General features: G+C 42.6%; 1 protein-coding gene across 1 annotated transcript in view; it reads left to right on the forward strand.

Moving 5' to 3' along the window:
• The window catches only part of LOC132827287 (leucine-rich repeat-containing protein 74B-like), a 66,222-nt gene extending 51,827 nt beyond the window's left edge, over nt 1-14,395 (forward strand). Inside the window, exons 11-14 of the mRNA XM_060843920.1 lie at nt 1,844-1,960; nt 8,232-8,360; nt 12,065-12,150; nt 14,116-14,395. Coding sequence (XP_060699903.1) covers nt 1,844-1,960; nt 8,232-8,360; nt 12,065-12,150; nt 14,116-14,176 — 393 coding nt within the window. The 3' untranslated portion in view covers nt 14,177-14,395. The remainder of the gene's footprint in view (nt 1-1,843; nt 1,961-8,231; nt 8,361-12,064; nt 12,151-14,115) is intronic.
• Nucleotides 14,396-21,903: the final 7,508 nt, after the last annotated feature.

Genomic DNA, 21,903 nt, shown 5'->3' on the forward strand with positions numbered 1-21,903 from the left:
ACATAGTCATCATTTTACAATACATTAACTGACTGAAGAGTAAGTCTCCTCTAGTCAAATATGCCAGGATGCAATTCCACCTCTGTCATCTGATTGCCTATTTCATCTGTGTCAATCCTTATCTATTTTAAATGTACACTTCGGGCTGCAAGTCTCAGAGATTCTATGTACAAGAGAAAGAGTCATCAGGTTAGTATTCATCAGGTCAATAGTGAAGACTGCAAAATCTTGCTGTTCAGCAGTGTTCTACACTGTGTCCTAGTTTGCAGTCTCTGGTGGAAGAAATTTTAGCTGACATTGTCATCCTTGAATAATAATCAATCATGTATTTTATGGATTTCTTGTGTAACAAGCAGTAGTAAATAGAATTCAATAATACTTGAAAACATTACAAAATCTAGAATGCAGAGGCCCAGTGTCTGCCAAAAATTGAATTTGGATTTCATATGACTATTCTGGCCCACCTTGCAGCATTTTCTGTACATTGCCAGGTAGCTTGCCCTTCAGAAGGATTCAATTTTAGGCTGCTTGCCTTGTAAGCAGTAGCATCTGGTAAGTCATAGGGAGGAAAGGAAATAACAGCTGGTGATAAGTGAGGTATGGGTACAGGGATTATCGGAAATCACAGTGACAATCAAAATTGCTGTGGAGTTGGGAAGACCATTTCTATCCAACCCGACTGTTCCACTCATCACTTTTCAATTCCTCCTTTTCATTCAACTAACTAAGTCCCACCTGAGACAATTTATGGCTTCAGCTTTAAGAGTTTGTGATGGACAATTCCACATTGTAATTGCTCTATGTGTGAAGAGATTTTTTTCTAACCACATTATAAAAATGTTGTGATTATTTTATATTCATCTTCTTTCCACCTTTCATATCCTGACGATATCCCAAATCTGGTACTTCAGCTGAAGGACATAACAGTCAACATACACAAGATCCCAAAAACATCAGCAAAATAAGTACCCCGATCTATTTTAGTGATTTTGGTAGAGGGGGAGGTCTTGGCCAGAACATAAGGAAGAACTAGCTTTAATAAGAACGTGTTTTACATCCTTCTGAGAGGACAGACAGGGACTAGCTTTAACACTTTAGTTGTAATGTAGTATCACCTATTGTACAGCAATAAAGGTTTCAGACTAAGTTATGTAGGCTTGTGTCTGGAGTAGGACTTGAACATGGCATCATCTGACTAAAAAGGTAGAGGGAGAATATCGGTCTTGACTCTCTGGTAAAATCCTCTCTTCTAGGTCAGAAGACTGTAGATTCAAACCCCATTTGAGCACTTACTTTAGCACATACGGTTAAAAGTTTATTTATTGCATCATCTTTTATTCATAATGATTAGAGCAGTGTGGCATTTTATGTCACATGCACATAAGACAATTCTGAATGTTTTCAAACAATCAAAATATTCATTTAATTAGATACAAATTAATTAAATTTATTTTTATTTGATAGTTGGTACAAATGAAGAAAGATTAGAATATTGAGCAATCAATCTGCTTAGCTTTTTTTTTTCAGTTACCAATTCCATATCTATAAGTATTACAAACCAAACCATCAAAATGGAAGTCAAATTATTAATCAGTGATTAGAGTTCAAATGGATTGAATCAGGTTGGTTAGTCAATAACCTTTGCTCCATGATGGCATCTTAAGGTGTTCCATACATAAAGATTTCCGACTTTAAAAGCCAGCTTCCAACAGTAGTTATGAGAGTTTGACATTCTTTAGTGGCATGAGCTATTAAGTCACTTAGAAACTTAAATCAGTGTACTACCTTGTACTTTCTGTACTTCCATATCACTATACTTTTGAATGTTTTTAATTCTGTACAGGATATTCGAGTTAACAAGGATTTTGAGGATTTATTCAATGATGTAAAACAACATGTACCAAAGCTTGTAGTGAAACATGAGAAAAATGCAGATCTGTTCAAAAAACCAAGATCTAAGGTAAAACAAGTTCTCATTAGTTTTATATCAGTCAAAGTAATAATTTCTGTAGTTTCATGCACTTCACCAAGCGCACAATACTTACTGTTTTATGATATACAGGCTGTTGTTATAATGCAACAGTTGTGTTCCTTTGCAACTTTGCGCTGTAGAAAATTGTACTATGGAAAATCACGCTATAGAAGATTGCTAATCGAAAAGCCATTCAGGAGAAAGTTTGCATTATCCAAACAACATCCACAATTCGTCAATCACATTATAGCCAATTCATGCTGATACAACTTGCATTAAAGCAAAGCAAGTATGATAAATTCTTCAGGTTATATTACAATGGAATATATTTGTCCATCTGCTGATGTTACTTGATTGTCATCTATTTCACCTAATGCTTTAGCTATCTCTAAGAAACCATTTACCTAAGTATGGTCAGTTTAATGGCTTGCAATATAATGAATTTGAGTTCTACCAAATGCAACAGTAATCTCAGTGCTGTGTTATCAATGTGTACTTTCATTTAAAACATAATGACTGTTTCTCCCCATCCTGCTATTGCACAGCAATTTCTCAGAGTGGATCATTAGTTCTGTTATATCACTTCCTTAGTTCCCAGTCTGTTGGTAATAAAATTCACAACAGACATAAGTGGAAGTCAATGTCCCTCTGCTCAAAGGACAGTCTTAGTATATTTTAACATGAGTAGTTTTTCAAAACTTCTCTGTAGCCACAAAAATTAGCAAAATCACCAAAAAAATTGTGTACTTTGGAGATTTAACTATATATCCACAAAGTTCCAGGACAAACATATGGAAGCAATCTAATTATGAAACAAAATTTAACAGGCATGACTACTTGCGGGCAAGCAGGTCACCTTGTCCCCTACAACGCTATTCTGTAATTTCACCCCTAGGAGGTGCAGCAGACCTACTGGATTAATTATCCTTTTTTTTCACAACTTCTGGCTTTCTGTCTTTTTGCATTTTTTCCCCCCTAGCACCCATGGTGTGTGTGTGTGTGTGTGTGTGTGTGACAGTGAAAGACACAAGGTGCATGAATCTTTATTCAAATTTCCACCACCAAGGAAAAAGAAACACCGAGTGGCCTGTGGCAAGCAGTGCCCTTCACATCAAAGGGCAATGCTGTGTGATCAAACAGTGAAGGGGAGGGCAGGGATTAAATCAAAATAGAGTTGGAGGGGGAAATAATGCACTCCATACCCTGTGGCGCCCACCTCTCCCTGAACAACTCCAGGATGTTGGTGGACACCACGTGCTCCTTCTCCAAGGACACACGGGCTCTAACGTAACCGCGGATGAGGGGCAGGCAGTGGGCCCTAATGACCCCCTCCACGGCCCGCTGCCTGGACCTGTTTATGGCCAGTTTGGCCAGGCCTAGGAGCAGCCCCAAGAGGAGGTCTTCAGACCTGGCCTCCCTCCTCCGTATCTGGTGCCTGAAGATCAGGAGTGTGGGACTGAAGTGCAACCAAAAGCAGGGGAGGAGGATTTTAAGAAAATCAAAAAGGGAGTGCAAACGCCCACACCCAATATACACATGGTCCATGGACTCTACAGTGCCACAGAACTGGGAGTCCGTGAAACACCGCAATCTGCGGTTGCAGAGATCCGCTGCATGCAGCACCCTCCACCCCAGATCACCGAGAGAAAGGGGGAGGACTCCCGCATAGAGGGCCCTCCACTGGGGATCCCCACCGACCAGTGGCAAATGGGCACGCCAAGGCATGTCCGGACGTTGGATGAGGGAGAAGAGGTGGACGGTGTGCAGCAGCAGTCGATACAGGGCCCACCTTTTCACCCCCTGAAAGGAAATAAAATTAAAATTTCGGAGGTGGCTCAGGTTGTGGGGCACAGGCTTCCGGGGGAATTACGGGATCTTGCGGCCAATGTGAAATTCCGTCTGGGCTGGGGTGAGCGCGGACGGGATCCCACCGCACACCTGAGCGTCCTCCAACAGGTGCACTACGTCTGGTCCAAGCACCGCCGTTTTAAGGCATTGGATGGCGGTGGCCACGTACCAGACATCTACCGCTGCCCTGCCCGCTATGTTTTGCGGCAACGTCCAGCCCAGGCCCCCGGTACCCAGCACGTCCCCAACCCTGGTCACCCTCGCCGCCACGGCCCTCCCTCCGACAGCCACTCGAACCCACGAGCACGGAGGTGCAGATTCCTGAGCAATGGCTACCTGACGACAGCCACTACTACCGGAGGGTATCGCGGCGCGGCGGGATTCGACCATGTTCCAGACGGTGATCAGGTTCTGGTAAAAGACGGGCAGCGACTTGAGGGCAACCTCCAAACCGTCACGGTCGACGAACAGGAGCTGTGTGTCGTAGTTGAGGTTACGCACCTGGCGGTAAAAATATGTCGCACCACCTAGGAGGAGGCTCGACGTAAAGGTATCACTGCAAGGTCTAAAGGCGGAAAGTCGCAACCTGGGTGCAGACACGCACCAGCGACTGACCGCCCTCCTCAATAGGGAGACTCGGAACCAGCGCGGCAACCCAGTGCATCTTTTTGTCCCAGAAGAAGTCGACCAACATTCTCTAGATGTCAGCAACAAAATCAGGAGGAGGGACCAAAGTGACCAGCCGGTCCCACAGCATGGCGGCCACCAGCTGGTTTATGAACAGCACTCGACTCCTGTAAGATAGCACTCGGAGCAGTCCTGTCCAGCGGCCTAGGCAAGCCAAGACTTCGGCCTCCAGCTCCTGCCAGTTTGCCAGCCAGGATTCCTCAGCCGGGCTGAGGTAGACCCCCAGGTAGAGGAGATGGGTGGTACTCCAGCTGAATCCCCGTAACTCCTCCGGCAGAGAGTCCACCCGCCACAGACCGACCAGTAGTCCAGAACATTTAGCCCAGTTGATCCTGAGTACACGGCCTGGCACTCGCGCATCGTCCCCAGGTCAGCCGGGTTGGTGAAAGTGAGGAGCACATCGTCAGTGTAGGCCGACGGGACCACCCTCGTGCCTACGTAATTCTCCTTTTATTTTATTTTTTTAATTTTTTTTAACACCCGAGTGGTCCAGTGACAAGCAGTGTTCCTACACTCCCTTTTTTTTTTCTTAACCCCCACACTACCGCCTAACTGCGGTAGTGCTTATTATTTTTATCCCCAGCACCCATGGTGTGTGTGTGCAGGTGTGAGGCACAGTGAGAGACAAGGTGTTCAAATCTTTATTCAATTTCCACCACCAGGAAAAGTAGGAAAACACCCGAGTGGCCTGTGACAAGCAGTGCCCTTCACATCAAAGGGCAATGCTGTGTGAACAAACAGTGAGGGGGAGGGCAGGGACTAAATCAAAATAGAGTTGGAGGGGGAAATGATGCACTCCTCTCCCTGAACAACTCCAGGGTGTTGGTGGACACCGCGTGCTCCTTCTCCAAGGACACCCGGGCCCTAACGTAACCGCGGAAGAGGGGCAGGCAGTCGGCCCTAACGACCCCCTCCACAGCCCGCTGCCTGGACCTGTTTATGGCCAGTTTGACCAGGCCCAGGAGCAGACCCACGAGGAGGTCTTCAGACCTGCCCTCCCTCCTCCGCACCGGGTGCCCGAAGATCAGGAGCGTGGGACTGAAGTGCAACCAAAAGCAAAGGAGGAGGTTTTTAAGAAAATCAAAAAGGGAGTGCAAACGCCCACACCCAATATACACATGGTCCACGGACTCCACAGCGCCACAGAACAAGCAGTTGGGCTGGGAGTCCGTGAACCACCGCAATCTGCGGTTGCAGGGGACTGCTGCGTGCAGCACCCTCCACCCCAGATCCCCGAGAGAAAGGGGGAGGACTCCAGCATAGAGGGCCCTCCACTGGGGATCCCCACCGCCCAGTGGCAAATGGGTACGCCAGGGCGTGTCCGGGCGGTGGATGAGGGAGAAGAGGTGGACGGTGTGCAGCAGCAGTCTGTACAGGACCCGCCTTTTAACGTCCTTGAAGGGGACAAAATTAAAATTACGGAGGCGGCTCAGGTTGTGGGACACAGGCTCCCGCGGGAAGTACGGGACCTTGGGGCCAATGTGAAATTCCGTCCGGGCAGGGGTGAGCGCGGACGGGATCCCACCACACACCTGAGCGTCCTCCAACTGGTGCACTACGTCGGGTCCGAGCACCGCCATTTTAAGGCGTCGGATGCCGGTGGCCACGTACCGGACGTCTACCGCTGCCCTGCTTGCTATGTCTTGCGGTAACGTCCAGCCCAGGCCCCTGGCACCCAGCACGTCCCCGACCCTGGTCACCCTCGCCGCCACGGCCCTCCCCTCCGACAGCCACTCGTACCCGCGAGCACGGAGGTGCGGATTCCTGAGCAACGGCTCCCTGACGACAGCCGCTACTCCTGCCGGAGGGTAGGCGCGACGCGATTCGACCATGTTCCAGACAGTGATCAGGTCCTGGTAAAAGACAGGCAGCACCTTGAGGGCGACCTCCAAACCGTCACGGTCGACGAACAGGAGCTGCGTGTCGTAGTTGAGGTTACGCACCTGGCGGAAAAAATACGTCGCCAGGGCGCACCACCTAGGAGGAGGCTCGACGTAAAGGTATCGCTGCAAGGTCTGAAGGCGGAAGGTCGCGACCTGGGTGCGGACGCACACCAGCGACTGACCGCCCTTCTCAATGGGGAGACTCAGAACCTGCGCAGCGACCCAGTGCATCTTTTTGTCCCAGAAGAAGTCGACCAATGTTCTCTGGATGTCAGCGACAAAGCCAGGAGGAGGGACCAAAGTGACCAGCCGGTACCACAGCATGGCGGCCACCAGCTGGTTTATGAACAGCACTCGACTCCTGTAAGATAGCACTCGAAGCAGTCCTGTCCAGCGGCCTAGGCAAGCCAAGACTTCGGCCTCCAGCCCCTGCCAGTTTGCCAGCCAGGATTCCTCAACCGGGCTGAGGTAGACCCCCAGGTAGAGGAGATGGGTGGTACTCCAGCTGAATCCCCGTAACTCCTCCGGCAGAGAGTCCACCCGCCACAGACCGACCAGTAGTCCAGAACATTTAGCCCAGTTGATCCTGAGTACACGGCCTGGCACTCGCGCATCCTCCCCAGGTCAGCCGGGTTGGTGAAAGTGTGGAGCACATCGTCAGTGTAGGCCGACGGGACCACCCTCGTGCCTACGTAATTCTCCTTTTATATGATGAGGTTGCTCAACATAATTGGTGGGCATCCTCTGTGCCTCAATTGTGTGCAGAACTTCCTTCCAGTTACTGAAGAAGACATTTCATTATGTCCTATCCATACCAGTACTTCCTACGATCCAAATAGCACTACTATTTTTTCTTCCTATGTGACCTAGACAGATTTGTAATCTTTATCCCTATTTTGCTGCTTTTCAATTCATTTTGTTAAATTCAGTCACATAAAATATCTTCTCAGGTTTTTTACAGCCCATAAATCTTTCACTTTCAAAATGGTTGTAACCATAAGATACTTTACATAAAATTCAAATTAATGCTTTATAAGATGTTTAATGTAAATATTTATGAAATTGCAATAATGCCTGCAGCTACCTCTTTGAAAATCTGTTATAGTACTCCCACAAGTATCATTTTACCTTATGATAACTTTAAACTTATGGATACACAATATTCCAAATCATTGCTGAGTTAGAGATTGTCATAGAGCATGTAGCTTTGGTTTCAGAGGAGATAATCACTCAGGGCTCCTGCTCCTGGTTGCCTTCCAGTGACACTTTTTACTTTCCCCTCCCCACTATCACTCACTCCCACTGGAAGTAGAAAATTGTGAATATTAGGTAAGGACAAGGACAGATTTGGTTGTAATTATTCTGTTCAAACATATTCTGAGTTCACAGATATCATCATAGAATCCCTACAGTGTGGAAGCAGGCCATTTGACCCATCAAATGCACACCAACCCTCTGAAGAGTGTCCCACCCAGACCCATTACCCTTCTATTACTCTACATTTGCACCTAACCTGCACATCTTTGGATTGTGGGAGGAAACCAGAGCACCTGGAAGAAACCCACAAAGACACTGAGAGAATGTGCAAACTCCACACAGTCGTTCAGGGCTGAAATCAAACCTGGGCCCCTGGCACTGTGAGGCAGCAGTGCTAACCACTGAGACACCCCTTGATATGTGAGTGACCAATGGGCTGTACGGCAGAGAAGAATGGAAAGGTAAACAGTGACAGGAGAAAAAAAATCCAGAAAAGTAGCAGAAAAGAAATCTGAGGAGTTTTATTAAGCATATATCCGTTTTCCATTCTAGTAACTCTTGTAGTTCTTTAACATTTGTCACAGGCCGATCCCCTTACTAAACTGAAAGAATTCATGAAGGTGCACCATCTACAGTTGGAACATTTCTTAGACAACTTCGATATAACTGAGAACCGATTTATTAATTTAAAGGAGTTCCGGACATCACTGGAGGTCAGTATTACACTGCATTCTTCTTAACGAAATGTAGCCAAAGTTCCACAAGCATACCATCTCGAAAAACACATAAAAATACTCAAAAAACTTAATTCATCTTAAGTGTTTTTATCTTGTGAAATTCTTCCAATTTAGTATTTGTCAAAATGAAATTACTTGTGGAAGGAAACTTTTTGCCTAACCTTTTTTTAATATGCTCAACATTTCCTTTAATGATACTTACAGTTTCATTTTATCTGCCAAGGTCTTGACATGCTTAAAAATAATGAAGCAGCTGTTTCAACTAATTTTGAAAGCAACATGAAATATTTGGTGGTACACTTGGTCAAACGCTGTCGTTGATGTTTAAGGGCATTCACTTGTGCGGTCCTCTAGAATTAATAAGAGCACAATAAATAGGAGCAAGAGAAGATCATTTAACATTCAGCAAGGGGCTGATTTGCCCCAAGTCTCAACTTTTGTGCCTCTAACTCTTTAAAATTCAAGATCTGTCTCCCTTCTCTTCAAATACTTTCAGCAATCTATTCACCATAACTCTCTGCTTTAGAGAATTCTGGACATTCACTGCTCTCTTAAAAAAGAAATTTCTTTGCATCTGTTTTGAATGAGTATACCCTTATTCTAGAACTATCTCCCACTACTGGAAACATCTCAGCATCTACCCTGTCAAGTCACCTCAGAATCTTGTATGTTTTAGTAAGATCACCCTCATTTTTCTAAACTAATGAATACAGGCCTAACATGATTAGTCATTCTTAGATTAGATTACTTACAGTGTGGAAACAGGCCCTTCGGCCCAACAAGACCACGCTGACCCTCCAAAGAGCACCCACCCAGACCCATTCCCCTACAATTACCTCTTCACCTAACACTATATGGGAAATTTAGCATTGCCAATTCATCTAACGTGCATATTTTTGGACTGTGGGAGGAAACCCACGTAAACACAGGGAGAATGTGCAAACTCCACACAGACAGTTGCCTGAGGCGGGAATTGAACCCGGGTCTCTGGCGCTGTGAGGCAGCAGTGCTAACCACTGTGCCGCCCTTAAAATTTCCATTGCCTTCTTTCAAAAAAGAGTAGAAAGGATTCCCAGACTAAACCCTCTGGAATCTCTTGATAACTCAACGATCAGTGCAATGAATCCCTTTTGAACTGCCTCCAATGCCAGTGCATTGTGTTCTAAATACAGGGACCAAACCTGTCAACAGTATTCCAGGTGCAGCCTCACCCAACACCATATACAATAAAAAAAAACTTCCCTATGTTTAAATTTCAACCTCTTAGCAATAAACACCAAAATTCCACTTCCTGTCTTAATTATGTGCTGCATCTGCATGCTAACATTTTTGTGTTTTCTGCACAAGAATAGCCAAATCCTTCTGTGCTGCGCATTTTTTTGGTCTCTCTTTCTGACCATTCAAATAATGATGTGGAGGTGCTTGTGTTGAGCTGGAATGGACAAAGTCAGAAGTCTCATGACACCATGCTATAGTCCAACAGGTTTATTTTAAATCCCACAAGCTTTCAGAGCACTGCTCCTTCATCAGGTGAAGTGTGACAAAGGAGCAATACTCAAAAGCATGTGATTTCAAATAAATCTGTTGGACTATAACTTGGTATTGTGTGATGTTTTAAATAATAGTCTGCCTTTTGATTCTTACTACCAAAGTACATGATTGAACACTTTCCTACATTAAACTCCACCTGCTATAAGAAGCAATCCCTGGTGCACCCTATAAATTAATTTCATGTCACCCAAGCCCATCTGACTTGTCCAGTCAATATGAAAATTCAGATTGTAATACTCTTACTTGCTAGGTTAAAACAAGGACTGCAGATGCTGGAAACCAGAGTCTAGATTATAGTGGTGCTGGGAAAAGCATTGCAGGTCAGGCAGCATCCGAGGAGCAGGAAAATCGAAGTTTCGGGCAAAAGCCCTTCTTCAGGAAAAGAGGCAGGGTGCCTGCAGAGTAGAGAGATAAATGAGAGGGGGGTGGGGGTGGAGAGAAAGTAACATAGAGTACAATGGTTGAATGGGGGTGGGGATGGAGCTGCTGGGTCAGAGAGGAGGGTGGAGTGGATAGGTGGAAAAGAAGATAGGCAGGTAGGACCGGTCATGAGGGCGGTGCTGAGCTGGAAGGTTGGAGCTGGGGTGAGGTGAAGGAAGGAGAAATGAGGCGACTCTGATTCAGGACATGATTGAAGAGCTTCAGGGCAGAGGAGATGACCTGGGGGGTTGCAGTGAGAGAGACTCACTGAAATTCTTGTAAAGAGAGGAGGAAAACTTAGAGTCATAGAGATGTACAGCATGGAAACAGACCTTTCGATCCAACCCGTCCATGCCGACCAGATATCCCAACCCAATCTAGTCTCACCTGCCAGCACCCGGCCCATATCCCTCCAAACCCTTCCTATTCATATACCCATCCAAATGCCTCTTAAATGTTGCAATTGTACCAGCCTCCACCACATCCTCTGACAGCTCATCACATACACATACCACCTTCTGCGTGAAAACGTTGCAGCTTAGGTCTCCTTTTATATCTTTTCCCCCTCACTCTAAACCTATGCCCTGTAGTTCTGGACTCCCCAACCCCAGGGAAAATACTTTGCCTATTTATCCTATCCATGCCCCTCATAATTTTGTAAACCGCTATAAGGTCACCCCTCAGCCTCCGACGCTCCAGGGAAAACAGCCCCAGCCTGTTCAGCCTCTCCCTATAGCTCAGATCCTCCAACCCTGGCAACATCCTTGTAAATCTTTTCTGAACCCTTTCAAGTTTCACAACATCTTTCCAAGAGGAAGGAGACCAGAATTGCACGCAATATTCCAACAGTGGCCTAACCAATGTCCTGCACAGCCGCAACAGGACCTCCCAACTCAATACACTGATCAATAAAGGAAAGCATACCAAATGCTTTCTTCACTATCCTATCTACCTGTGACTCCACTTTCATGGAGCAATGAACCTGCACTCCAAGTCTCTTTATTCAGCAACACTCCCTAGGACCTTACTATTAAGTGTATAAGTCCTGCTAAGATTTGCTTTCCCAAAATGCAGCACCTCGCATTTATCTGAATTAAACTCCATCTGCCACTTCTCAGCCCATATGGTCAAGATCCTGTTGTAATCTGAGGTAACCCTCTTTGCTGTCCACTACACTACCAATTTTGGTGTCACCTGCAAACTTACTAACTGTACCTCTTATGCTCGCATCCAAATCATTTATGTAAATGACACAAAGTAGAGGGCCCAGCACCGATCCTTGTGGCACTCCACTGATCACAGGCCTCCAGTCTGTAAAACAACCCTCCACCACCACCCTCTGACTTCTACCTTTGAGCCAGTTCTGTATCCAAATGGCTAGTTCTCCTTGTATTCCATGAGATCTAACCTTGCTAATCAGTCTCCCATGGGGAACCTTGTCGAACGCCTTACTGAAGTCCATATAGATCACAAGGCAGGCCTCCTTGCAAGATGATTTGCAGTAGGGTTAAAATCAACTAGGTAACAACAAGGGCTGCAGATGCTGGAAACAAGAGTCTAGATACTCTTACATGCCTCCAGTCAGTTATTTTGTCTTTATCTGCTGCAAAATTGAAAGATAGCTTTTTGATTTCTTTCGCATCACTCTTTGCAGTAAAACAAAGATAATGTTTGCTTGTTTATAAAGTGACAACTCGTGTTTATTGCAGAATGCTAAAGTCCCTTTGAATGATGTTGAACAGGATAAGCTGATGATTCTGTTGGACAAAGATAAGGAAGGGGAAATTGATTTCAGGTAAAAGACTCAAAATATTTACAGAACAAAATTCTGTGTTCATTCAATACTATATAAGAAACCGAGACCTGATTGACAGTGAGGTATAACAATAACAATTATAGCCTATTCCACAGTAATTTAGCTTGCCGGATGAAAATTAGTTTATTTTATTATCTGATTAGACAGAATAATTCAGCAAATACCATTGCAATAATCTCTAGTGATTAATCAATATAGTCTCAGTGCAAGGAAAAGCTGTTTTCTTTCTTTTGTACTTTTGCAATACATAAACATGACAGTAAATGCCTGAACAATGGAACTTGCATTATCGATGAAGACAAAAAAGAACACCATGATAGTTTCTTCTTTATTCATTAATGGGATGTGGGCATCACTTGCTAGGCCAGCATTCATTGCTCTTCCTTGTGATTAAGAATCACATTGCTTTAAGTCTGGAGTTGCATGTAGATCAGATCAAGAAGTGATGGTGGATTTACTTCCCTAAAAGACATTAATGAACAAAGTGTTTTAAAACAACTGATGGTGACTATATGGTTGTCATTGGATAAAGTCGATAAGAAATAAAATAAGAAGCTCAAATTGCACTCTGTGGTACAGGGATTTGCACCCATGAAACCAGAATATTAGCCTACGTTTTGGATTACAATGCCAGTGACATTACCACTGCCAATGCTACCCCCTGCCCCAGAAATAGATTTTCCATTGTCCAGCCATCTACTTTGGAAAACCAAGAGACCTGCTAAATAAACTTCAATAAAATTAATCATATGGTATGAAATATTTGAAAAGGGTAATGACCCATCCTTAATGAGGTGCAAGAATTTACTGATCAGTCAGTGAGTTTAGCCTGTATTCATTGAGGGGCCTTCTTATGGTGCAGAGGCTGTCCAGTTTTTTTTTAAATTAACTTATTTTTCTAATCAGTCTGTTCAAAGATGTTATTACATGCCTCAGTAGCAGGAGAAAGTAAGAACTGCAGAAGCTGGAGAGGCATAATTGAAAGTGTGGCACTGGAAAAGCACAGCAGATCAGGCAGCATCCGCTGAGCAGGAGAGTCAACGTTTCAGTATGCCTGAAAAGTCAACTCTTCTGCTCCATGAATGCTGCCTGACCTGCTGTGCTTTTCCAGCGCCACACTTTTCGACTGTGCCTCTGTAGCACTTGGGACTTGAACCCAGGCCTCCCTGTTCAGGGTAGGGACTCTAATCTGTGCCACAAGATGTCCCTTCTGAATAGGTTGAATAGAAAAATAGGTTATACAAACAAGGAAGTGTCGAATTTTATCCCAACACAGATGGATTAGCTAATTTGAATTGGATTGCAATAAGGGAGTTGCTATTGACTTTGGGCACAGTATTTAACAGAGTAGAAAATTCTCCAGGCTTTCTTAATGATTATCAATTAACCTATGGTAGCTGTGTGGTCAGAAGCATACTGTGTGGCATCTAAGTGTTTGAATAACCTGTTGACTATTATTTCCTGGGCAAGTGCAAGAAAAATGACCACATGGGCTAGATTTTAGAGTATGAACTAGCAGAGAAAGATGTTAGCTAAACTTTATCAGCTCTACCCAATGTTTTTAACTGTTTTATTGAACTGCTTAGTATAGCCAATATGAGCACTTTCATGCACAATTTATTGATTTTAGCAATGTTATTTTAATAGACAGATTTCACCGGGATGGAAGAAAAAGAGATGTTAATTTCTCTCTTTCCACCTAACCCCATGAATAGTGTACAAAACTCAACAATGTAAAATCAATAAATTTGTAATGCAACATGGACATTCTATTTTGTCTCAAACTGTTGAAACACATTTTGAACACAATCAGATTTAGTCTAGAGTTGCTTGAGCTAGATATAAAATAATTGAATTGGAGTCAAGCTGCATTGTTAACAGTTTTGTGGAATCATCTGAAAAGTGTCTTCTATGATCTTACAATTTTATTTCTTTTTATTCCAGTGATTTGAATGATTTGCTACTAGGCACTAATTTCGGTGCAAGCAAAGTCTTTCGTAACTAGATGCCCAAAAGAATGGCTTCATAACAAGAGAATACTTAAGAATTTGTTTGTAAGGACATGAAAGCAAATACATGTTTTGTTGTAGCACTAGCCATGCATTGGTCACCTTTCGGTCCTTAAGGAGATACTTAATGTATTTTTAGCAAACCTTTACTTTTCTGGTCAAAATGGAGAAAAGGGCATTTCAAATTGTGTCAATGTTTAGATTTTTGGAAATATGTACTGAGTTTCTTTTCTGAAATAAAATGTTGCATTTTGTAGCTTCATACTAACTCTTACCTGAAGGTAACAATTTTATCATTCTACAAACTTGTGGATTAGAAGGTGCACATTTAGGGCATTACAAATCACCTCGCTCAGGGCTGAGGATCGTACTCCTGACCTTGAACTATTGGCTTTTGCTTGAAAATGCGCTTGTGTGGTAGTTGCGGAGGTATGAGCCAGATTGGACTTGACGGATGTACTCCATGGTTGACTAGCTTGATGTCGCTCATAAAGCCTTGGAGAAAGTACCAGATGGCTCCTTCAAGCACCCATTCATTTAAAAAAAAAAGTCAAATGTTAAATTTTCCATTCCCTAATTGATTTAATTGAGACTGGAAATGTTTTTTCTATCATTGTTAGGTTGTGCCTGTAAAATATCTGTTTCAGCTGATTCATTACAGTCAGTACTGTGCAGTTTTAAAAATGCAATTATATGAGCCAGACACACAATGATATCACTCCAAGAGCCTCGTTTGTGTAATATCTTCAATGATGTGAACAATTTTGCTTTCTTATTTCTGTGAATTAAACATTTTGCTACTAAAAAACTAATAATATTGAATGTAAGTCTTTCTTAATTGGATGTAAAACAAGAATTACTTCATAACCTTAGGAGCATTCAGAGGTAGGAATCTGTGTCTCGTTCACATAGAGTGGCTTCCTAAGGATAGCTGATGTTGGGTCAGTCTATTATTCAGGCATCCATAACGATCATCTAAAATAGACAACAATCCCTTTGTATATGAGACTCAAATATAAGGTCTCATGTAAACCAAATTACTTCTCTGCTTGTCTCTGTTACATTATTATTTTCTCTTTTTAAATTTTTAGTACTTTTAATGATGCTCATATAACATCTCCCTCTCTTTTTAAAAAAAACTGTTTTTGTGTACTGAGTACAAATCTGAACCTCTTGGTAGATTAGCTTTCTGTAGCCTAAAACTGTTATATTTACTTTAGTATCATTCTTCACAAGTCTGTCTGAAAAGTGTTGTAAATAAAGAATGCGAAGGAGAAAAAAATGTCATGTTACATACATTTTTGCCCCAAAATTACTCTTGCAAAGCAGTAACACAAAAACCCACCATCTTAATATATCTGGAGGCAAACTTAACAATCAAACAATCTGGTGTTAAAAATCACCAGTTATCTTTATATTTTCAAAGATAAAGCAATATGTATTGACTATTGGTTCATAAACTTAATATGTAGATCTTCAAAAGATCGTGTGAAGCTGCACTGAGCCCAGCAACTTACCTAGAGTTCAGAAGCAGACCCACGTTGGGATGCTCAAAAATTCTTCGTCCCTTTGCATCATTCTAGCCACATGTTTTTCTTTCTGCTTCCATTCCAAATTGAAATTTGATTAACATTCTTTTGAGACAGGAAATTAGGTTTCATACTTTTATATTTGATTAACCATGCAGTTTTTATCATCAAAGTGAATGATGGATTGGCTTTCTTGGTTAACATTGCTCAATCTTTCCCCCTTGTCCTGTCCTGTTGACTCAAATATTTATGTATTCCTCGTACTATTGCTTTGATGCAGTTGTAAATTTTACAATATAAACACAGGAGTTGAAGTATAGATCTTCCTCTCAGTAATATGAAAATGTCATTAAGGTATTGTAGCCTTGCAAAAGTAGACCATCTTAGTAACGGTTGTAAGAGCAGATAAAAACCGTATTCAATGCTGAAGCCATGTTAATTGTTTGACTCTAAAATTATTACTTTCCTTTGTTTTGAGATTCATATTTCATTACCAAAATTGAATCAACTGAGCAGTGAATTATTTTTAATTGTTCAATGCCATAAAACCAGTTCAACTACAGATGCTTTTACATATCGCAAATATTTGTGAAGGATAATGTATAAACTATTCAGTAGTTGTAGTGCTGCAATTGTTTTATTCAGTTAGTGTGCTTTATGCGTTTAACACATTTTAGAAGTAGTGAATGCTGTTTTGTTGGAAATGGTCTGAGCCTGACTACAATGCTTTTTTCAAAAACAAGTCAGTGGAAATATCATGTCCTTGCACACCTGCTTTCTGTAACCAAGCAGCTGATCAACAGAGCTAGAGTCAACATTCTGAGCATCAATCAAAATCAAACACTGAAAAATGCAAAGTAAGATCTACCGGTTTGTTTGTATTTTAATGCTAACTTGATATAGAGATGCTGGAGTCGGTCAAGCAGAGCAAACCTATGATATCATTATAACATCTTCTCCAAATATTCAGTCTAAAGTGATGTTGCCATAAGTTATATTAATAGTTTCTAAGAAGATTCCCAAGTTTGTCTAAAGTGGGGAACTATTCCAGGATTTAAGGGTTCTTGTGAAAGACTACGAGAGGGGCTTAATTTTGAGAAATCCTTTGTAATAGAATCATAAAGTGAGTAGAAGAGTTTTATGTGAAATGATTGATTAGAATGAACCTATATGACTTTAGAACAATGAAGAGGGTAGACACAGGCTGTTTTTCCTGTCGAACAAATCTAAAATAAGGAGTCAAATAAGAGCAAAATACTGCAAATGCTGGAAATCTGACATAAAAACAGAAAATGCTGGATGTATTGTAGCAGCTTTGAAAATAGGAACAGTTAACGTTTCAAGTCCAAAGATTCCTCTTTAGAACTCAAATTGAGGTAGAATGCAACCCATACTTTGACAAGAGCTGTGCTGGAGCCAAGTATGCAGCTGCTGAATATGCTACTCGACTGTTTGGTCTGGTCTTTGGAGGTTACGAGTCACTCTTCAGTATGGACTGAAGTGTGTCATATCATCCTGGTATAGGCAGGCAATGAAGTGTTGTGCTGGATAATTAAAACTGGAGGAGTTTTCTTCTGAGGAAGATATTGGGGCTGAAGTTCCCCTTGACCATAAATTCTCAGCTGTGTGTAGTGCTACAAGTCAGTCAAGACCTGACCGACAACCCCCCTCATCAGTATATGGGAGCTGATTGGAGTAGACCATTATACAATGGAAAATAGTCATTGTTCATAATGCCAGCACTTAATTTGCAACCACAATGCAAACTACTCTCTCTTTTTTGTTTCTGTTTCTTTTAGTGGATATAAGTAAAATCTTGTGTTTGGAATTTCTCCAATTACTGACTATGATATTTCCTTACTCGACAATGACAAGATATGAGTCTCCAGTGGGCACTGGGGACAGAATAACAGTGACCTACTGAGGGCTTTTCGATAGGATGTAGCTAAGGACAGGTAAAGTATAGTCTGAGCTGTAACAGGGATTCAGCTGAGGGAATGGGTTTGAGAGTATCAGCCATGTGCCATGAGCAGCTTGGATTTGTGAGGGCTGTACCATTACATTGACAGTGAAGTGCAACAGCCAGTTTCCAATATTTGTCTAGGTATATGGTCACCTGTAAAGATGGTGGAGGCACAAGAGATTATGGTCTTTTTGGCAGATATCCTCTGAGTGGCAACTTATGCCAGAATAGTGCATGGTAAGATGCTCTCCAGCCACCCCATGGCCCCTTGTAGCTTACATACCAAATTAAGTCAACCCTCGTCCCCTCACTCACACTATCAGCATTGCTTATGATCCACCAATAGCAAAACTCTAGCTATACTGAGATGAAGGGCATAAAATCTGTAATAGATATTTATATTTTAATTTTGTTACAGTAATTACATTCATAAAAGTTCATTCAAAACACTTAAATCCCTTCAAATACTTTATTCATAATAAAAGACTTATACTAAAGCCCTCCGTTTCTTCCCCTTACACCATCCCAACCAGTACCCTTCCATTGATGCCCTCATCCGCCTGGCTGAACTGGTCCTCACCCTTAACAACTTCTCCTTCCAATTCCCCCCTACTTCCTCTGATCTGCATCTCCATCTCCGGTGACGGACTAACCACAGACATCTACTACAAGCCCACCGACTCCCACAGCTACCCAGAGTACACCTCCTCCCACCCTGCTTCCTGTAAAAACGCTAGCCCTTATTCCACCTTTAGAAATCCCAGGTGGTCTCCTCCTTCCAAGATTAGAATTTCCCTTCCAATGTAGTCGACAATGCCCTCCGGTGCATCTCCTCCACTTCCCACACCTCCGCCCTTGAATCCCACCCCTCCCAATGCATCAAGGACAGAACCACTGGTCCTCACCTTCCACCCCACCAATGCCACCTACATCGGACCCTACCACCAGAGAGATATATCTGTCCCCACCCCATCAGCATTCTGGAGAGTGCATTTCCTCCGTGACTCCCTCATCAGACCCACGTCCCCAACCGCCCTCATCCCACTCCCGGCACCTTCCTCTGCCATCGCAGGAAGTGCAAAACCTGCACCCACACCTTCCCCCTCACCTCCGTTCAAGACCCCAAAGGATCCTTCCATATCCGATAGAAATTTCTCTATACCTCCACCAATGTAATCTACTGCGTCCGTTGCACCCGATGTGGTCTCCTGTACATTGGGGTGACAGGATGCCAACTTACGGATCATTTCAGAGAATAACACTGGGATACCCATACCAACCAACCCCCGCCCTGTAACTGAACACTTCAACTCCCCCTCCCACTCTGCCAAGGGCATGCAGGTCCTGGGCCTCCTCCATCACAAAACCCTTACCACCTGACGCCTGGAGAAAGAATACCTCATATTCTTACTTGAGATCCTGCAACCACACTGGATCAACATGGATTTCATCCGTTTCCTCATTTCCCCCACACCCCCAATAGCCTCCAACTTGGCACCACCCTCTTTGAACTGTCCATCACCTTTTCCATCCATCCGCTCCACCTCATCTCCGACTTGTCATCTCCCCTACGCCCCTATCTTCATCTACCTATCGCATTCTCAACTACCTTTCTAAGGGCGTTTATGGGATGTTATTATATTGAAACAGTTAATTAGTTGTAGTTAATATATCTGTTGTTTTGTTAAAATATTTGAATAGAGTTAAAATTAAGCCAATTATTTTCTTCATTCATTTCTGATTTTGTCTGTATTTTAGTTAAAGTGTGTTTTCAAGTCTAGCAGTTGGACCAATTGAATTGCATCTGGAACACAGCACCTTACACTTACCTTTAAATTTAAAAATATGAACGTGTCTAGACTATCTTTTTAATATATTTTGAAGGGGTTTGGTCTGGTTCAAAACATTGGGGAAATGTCAACAAACACCTATAATAACTGCTGGAAAAGCAACCATTTCGATCATCGTAGACACTGCCAGTCATATATTTTTAATTTTCAAAGGAAAGGTGAATTGAATAATTTCACAGCTTGACAGTTTCACAATTCTCTTCATGGGAATTTACACCATCTCTTTAAATAATTGTGACTTTCCTACAGTATGGATTCGGACCCCTGCAATAGCAAAAACTGGGTAGGCAAGCAGGAGCCTGGAAGAATACAGCAAGCCAGGGAATATCAGGAGGTGGAGAGGTCAGCATTTCAGGTGTAATCCTTCTTCAGGGTTCTAAAGAGGGATTACATCCAAAATGTTAACTTCTCCACTTCCTGATGCTGCCTGGCTTGCTGTGTTCTTCCAGCCTCCTGCTTGTCTATCTTGAATTCCAGCATCTGCAGTGTTTTTGTCTAGAACTAGGTCAGTTTGACCCTGTAAAGTTTAGGTTTCTCTCATATGATTCGCACTCGACCCCTTGCCTCCACCAACGAAATATGTTGGAAATGAGAGCTAACATATTTCATTGGTGGGGGAAGTCAGAGCCTCACCTACATAGTTTTTAGAAAGTTTATCAAGTCTCTCTGACAAAAATCTCATCCACAATGTCAGAATGAGAGGTCAGCCATATGGAAAATTCCTCAAAGGGTTACAAATGTTTGGAATTCTTTAACTGGAACTATGGATGCCCAGTCATTGAGCATATTCAAGATGGAGAGTAGTAGAAGTTTCAATACCAAAGACTACATGGATGATGGGGTAGGGAAAATGGAGATGATATAAGATCAACCATAGTCTGTTGAAAGGAGATCAAATTCAGCTGTATGGTCCATTTTGTTCCTACTTCTTATGCTTTGATGAATCATTAGTTTTAAAGCAAAAAATTAATGTTCCTCGCATATCATTTGTGGATTCTAATTATAAGACTGGTCTGTTTGGGTTTGTGACCATCATTTTGACTGTTGCTATTAGTTGTGGTATTTACTGGTGCTGGTAGTTAATAATTAATCATAAACAGCAATGGTAATTCTATTACATCAAGGAGAATTTGGAAACAAATATGAAGAGGTTTAGTATGCATTAAGATGGTGTAAGTGTTCAAATGAATAAAACAATACGAATAGTTTTAAGCCAGATTTCTATTCACTGGAATTGAGAATTAGTTGAACTTGTCTCTAAATCTTCCTGATGGCCTCTGAAACCATTGGAAATCTTCAGCTCCAACCAGAGCTAAGTGTTTTAAATATCCAGCTTCAGGATTTCAAATTGTTAATTGTGAGTATTCAATTATCCAATAATCAATAAAATAGATACATACTGCTGCTTGTAGGACCTTGTTGTGCCTGCGTCACTGGCAGTGCTTCCTTCAGTATGACAGTGAAAATAGACGAAGGCAGATTGAGTTGTATTTAAGTAGATGGTAATCTACTGTATTTCCCTCCAACATTACTCCTCTGCACACTTCCCAGAAGATCCTGTGAACAGCCTAAGGTAAAAGTAAAAGTCTCATCCAAATGAGGGAGATGCGCCAACTAATACATCCAAAGATTATTTTTTCTCTTGAGATGTGGGTATTGCTGGCTGGGCTGGTATTTATGCAATAGAATAGGGCACAGAAACAGGTCCTGTGGCTCCCAACACCTGCACCAATTTGTAATCCTTATTTTGACACACTACTTACTGCCCATTTGCAGTATCTATCCCTCTGTTTACCTCATGTTCATGTGTCTGTAAGAGACACCTCAAACGTTGTTAACTTGTCTGCTGCTACCACCTCCACTGGCAGAGCATTCCATGCACCCACCACTCTCTCTGTGTGAAAACTTTTCCCAGCATTTCTCTCCTGAACTTTCCCCCTCACACATTGTTGTTGACATTTCCACCCTGGGGAAAAAGCCTCTGACTATCCATCTTATCTATGCCTCTCATAACTTTGTAGATCTCTACCAGGTCGTTCCACCCTTAACCTCCATCTTTCCAATGAAAACAATCAGAGTTTCTTCTCATAATTAAAACTATCCACATTAGGCAACATCCTGATAAATCTTCTCTGCATCCTCTCCAAAGCATCCACATCCTCTGGTAGTAAGGCGACCCGAATTGCAGGCAATATTCCAAATGTGGCCTAACTAAAGATTTTTACAGTTGTAACATAACTTGCCAACTTTTATATTCAATGTCCCAGCAGATGAAGGCAAACATGCTGTATTCCTTCTTGACCAACTTATCCATCTGTGTTGCCACTTTCAGGGATCTGTGGACCTATGTGCCCAGATCCCTCTATGTCAAAGCTCCTAAA

The sequence above is a fragment of the Hemiscyllium ocellatum genome, chromosome 24 (genome assembly GCF_020745735.1).
Source record: "Hemiscyllium ocellatum isolate sHemOce1 chromosome 24, sHemOce1.pat.X.cur, whole genome shotgun sequence".
Lineage (NCBI taxonomy): Eukaryota > Metazoa > Chordata > Chondrichthyes > Orectolobiformes > Hemiscylliidae > Hemiscyllium > Hemiscyllium ocellatum.